Here is a 3186-nt window from a genome sequence, read left to right as displayed (position 1 = left end):
GAGCCTGTGCCACCCAGGCCAGAGGCGCCCCCACCCCGTAGGTTTTTCCTCCTCCTCTTCTTCTCCCTTCTCTTTGCTTTCCTTCTTCCTCCGCACTCGTCTCCTCCCTCCCTGCCCTGTGGTCCACCCGGTCCTATCTTCGTTCTTCTCCCGCCCTCTTTCTCCCGCTCCTTGCGCCGCCCAGGGTCCGGAAGCTGCAGTTCCCCCAGAGGCCTACAGAGGGAGCTGCTGCGCCACCTGCGGGGCCGTACGGCTGCGGCGCGCGCTTCCTGTGAGGTCAGGTGGGAGGAAGCGGCCTGGGAGCCGCGGGGACTGGACGCCGTCGCCCGTAGGTGAGTGTCCGGGCCCTGGGCGCGGGGGAACGAGGGCGCATCCCTCCCCTACCCCGGGCCTGGTCTCGGAGTCGGGCTCCGCGGCCCGGGCAGCGGCCTGTCCCACCGCGGCAGCAAGCCCAGCCCATCCCCGTTCCCCGCCCCCATCCCCCCTTAGTGTCAGGTGCAGGGAGGGCCCGCCGCACCCTCAGCCCACCCAGCGAGGCGGGATAACAAAGCACAAAAGGACTGCGGAGGACCCTTTGGACACGCTTGGCCTTCTGTAAGGGCCAGCAGGCTTCAAAATGGGGACCCGCCGGCCCAGGCCACGGGCTTGAGAACAAGGGCTCTTAATCTCTTTTGGCGTGTGCGTCACGAGTGCTTTTGAGAATTTAGATGAAAACTGGCTCATCTTCTGAGAAAAATGATGGCCTTTACCCAGATTCGGGAGAGGCGTGGAAAGGCCCCCATCTCCAGCCCGTGGACCCCCTTGTGGTCTGTGAGTGGGGCCTCCGCAGCATCCCTCAAACCGTATTTCGGGAAGGCTGGCCGCGCCCGCCCAGGTGTTACCTGAGAGGTGAGGGACAAGTGAGAGTATGCCCTCTGCAGGGAAGTAGCTCTCCCCGATCTCCTGCGGGGAGAAGGCCTGAGTCCTTAGCATCTCCCTGGACCGTTTTTTAACGGAAGGGAAATGGAGACACTGGGGATCCTGGTGTCCTGGACTCCCTACTAGGGCCAGAGTTCCTGGCTTCGTGCTCGTTCTCTGCTGCCCATGGATGAATGGTCCCGGGTGAGTGAAGTAAGCCCCTCTGGGTCCCTAGCTGTATCTGCCCCGGAGGAGTGTTGGGAGGTGTAAGTGAGATGAGCCTGAGTGGACTTTCCACAGGGCCTGGGCCCCAGCAAGGGTTGTCATCCCTATTGTTGCTGGAGGTGGTGGTTAATAATAAAACTTCCTTCTCCAAGAATCTTTCTGATAGTTTTCCTAGTGGACTCAAAGTCTGAAAGATTTTTGTTTGGCAAACAACTTGTATTTATTTCTCTCCTCTTTATTAGTCAGACACACTGCCTACTCAGCATGGGTCACCAGTGTGAGCACCCAGAATTTCAGTTTCTCCCACTGAAAGCAAGCATCTCTTTAAGTTTGGTAAATTTTTTCCCTCAGGTGTTTCGAGGTCTGGGGAAAGGTGCAGCCCAGCTGGAACCCATAGCTCCTGGAAGGATGGTTCGGATCTTGGCCAATGGGGAAATTGTGCAGGACGATGACCCCCGTGTGAGGAGCACTACCCAACCACGCAGCAGCACCCCTCGACAGGTAGTCGCCCCGCCCCTGTGGAGGGGCGCAGCTGGCCTCCCGTCCTCTGTACCAGTTACTCCTTAGCTCCCAGAAGCTCCCTTTCTGGTGATTAACCTTCTCTAGCCCGAAGTCCTCTTTGCAGAGAGCCAGGCTGAGCAGCATGGGGGTTTAAGACTTGGGGAAAACCCCAATAGATTTGTTGCCCAGCCCCCTGCCTCCCCAGCTCTCCTTTCTCCAGGCAGCCTTCCCAGACTTGAAACCCAAGAGCTCTCTCTCCCTTAACCTGGTCAGCAACCCCCACTGGAGCCAGCATCTTTTAGAGTCTGTTGGATGAGAGGGAAGCTGGAGAGTAAGTGGAGAAGAGGAACCCACGGCCACACAATGATGAGTTTAAAGGAAGGAGTGAGGAGTGTTAAAAATGCCTGCTCAGATGCTGTGCCCTGGGTGTAGTCCCACCCTCCTTGCCCCCTTCCTCTTCTCTGTCCCGGGCAGCTTCTCCCTGACGTGACATAGGGAACCTGGACTGGCATTTTCTGTGCTCTGAGAGCTTGCGACTCAGTGGTTGGGATCCCCACGGGTGGCATGTGAGGATTGCTGAGGAAGGAGGGCATGGCCCTGGGTGGCCGTAGGGGAGAGCAGGGCCCCACCCAGAGGGTTCCCTCCTGCCTCTGGTGCCTCAACTCCAGCGAAGCTCTCTCTGGATTCATTCGTCTCTCTCTGTCTTCACCTTCCAGAGCTTTCTCAATAGGGGCCATGGCGCCCCGCTGGGGGGTCCCGGCCCTCGCCAGCCGCAGGCGGGCGCCAGGCTGGGTGCCGCTCAGTCCCCCTTCAGTGACCTCAACCGGCAGCTGTTGAACATGGGCTTCCCCCAGTGGCATCTGGGCAACCACGCCGTGGAGCCGGTGACCTCCATCCTGCTCGTCTTCCTGCTCATGCTGCTTGGTGTGCGTGGACTCCTGCTGGTGGGCCTCGTCTACCTGGTGTCCCACCTGAGCCAGCGGTGACCTCCGGGGGCTGCTGGAGCAGGTGTGTGGGAGAGGGAGCTGCTGGGCCTCGGTGTGAGAGCGGGCACCTGGGGAGGAGCTTCACTGGTGCCTTGAACGTGTGCTCAGAGAGCATGTTTCCATGTTGTGTTAAGCATGAGGCAGAGGGAGCCTCTAGTCCAACGTTCCCAAAGGATCAGGTGATACCCTCATTCCCTGGAGATGCATTTCGGTCGTATCAGGCGTTAAGCACAAAGTCAGAGCGAGAAAGGGATTCCCTTTCCAATTCTCACCCAACCCTTTTATGCCACGAAGAAAGTCTGCTGTGTGCCAATATGTTCTTGTGCGTCTGGAACACGGGCTGACTTCCCCGTTACTAGGGAGCAGGCCTTGAGCTTAGGGCAGGTGGGAAAGGTTTCTAGACTTTTATAGCTCTGTTTTGTTTTAATGGGATATTTTTATTGGCTACCTTTTATTTACGACAGGTGGTACTGGTATTCTCCTTATTGTGGTGGCGTTTTCAATAAAGAAATTTAAGTAAAAGTGAGTCCATGTAAAGACATTCGTAAATAATTGTACAACTGCATGTAGATCTGGA

At 57.6% G+C, this 3186-nt stretch overlaps 1 protein-coding gene across 1 annotated transcript; it reads left to right on the top strand.

Annotated features, from left to right (window-relative positions):
* Positions 1-295: 295 nt before the first annotated feature.
* On the top strand, positions 296-2981 carry FAM241B (family with sequence similarity 241 member B). Its single transcript, XM_082854082.1, has 3 exons — positions 296-332; positions 1474-1623; positions 2340-2981. The coding sequence occupies exons 2-3, from the start codon at positions 1531-1533 to the stop codon at positions 2607-2609; spliced, it is 363 nt and encodes a 120-aa protein (XP_082710208.1). The 5' UTR covers positions 296-332; positions 1474-1530; the 3' UTR covers positions 2610-2981.
* The last annotated feature ends 205 nt before the right edge of the window (positions 2982-3186 follow it).

This window comes from Leucopleurus acutus, assembly GCF_964270905.1.
Source record: "Leucopleurus acutus genome assembly, chromosome: 14".
Taxonomy (NCBI): domain Eukaryota; kingdom Metazoa; phylum Chordata; class Mammalia; order Artiodactyla; family Delphinidae; genus Leucopleurus; species Leucopleurus acutus.
This window is presented reverse-complemented; position numbering and strand designations above follow the sequence as displayed.

Bases quoted from the DNA above. Each gene is read 5' to 3' on its own strand.
- FAM241B (XM_082854082.1), top strand. From the start codon at position 1,531: ATGGTTCGGATCTTGGCCAATGGGGAAATTGTGCAGGACGATGACCCC. The intron at 1,624-2,339 runs GTAGTCGCCCCG...TTCACCTTCCAG, and splicing joins GCAGCAGCACCCCTCGACAG to AGCTTTCTCAATAGGGGCCA.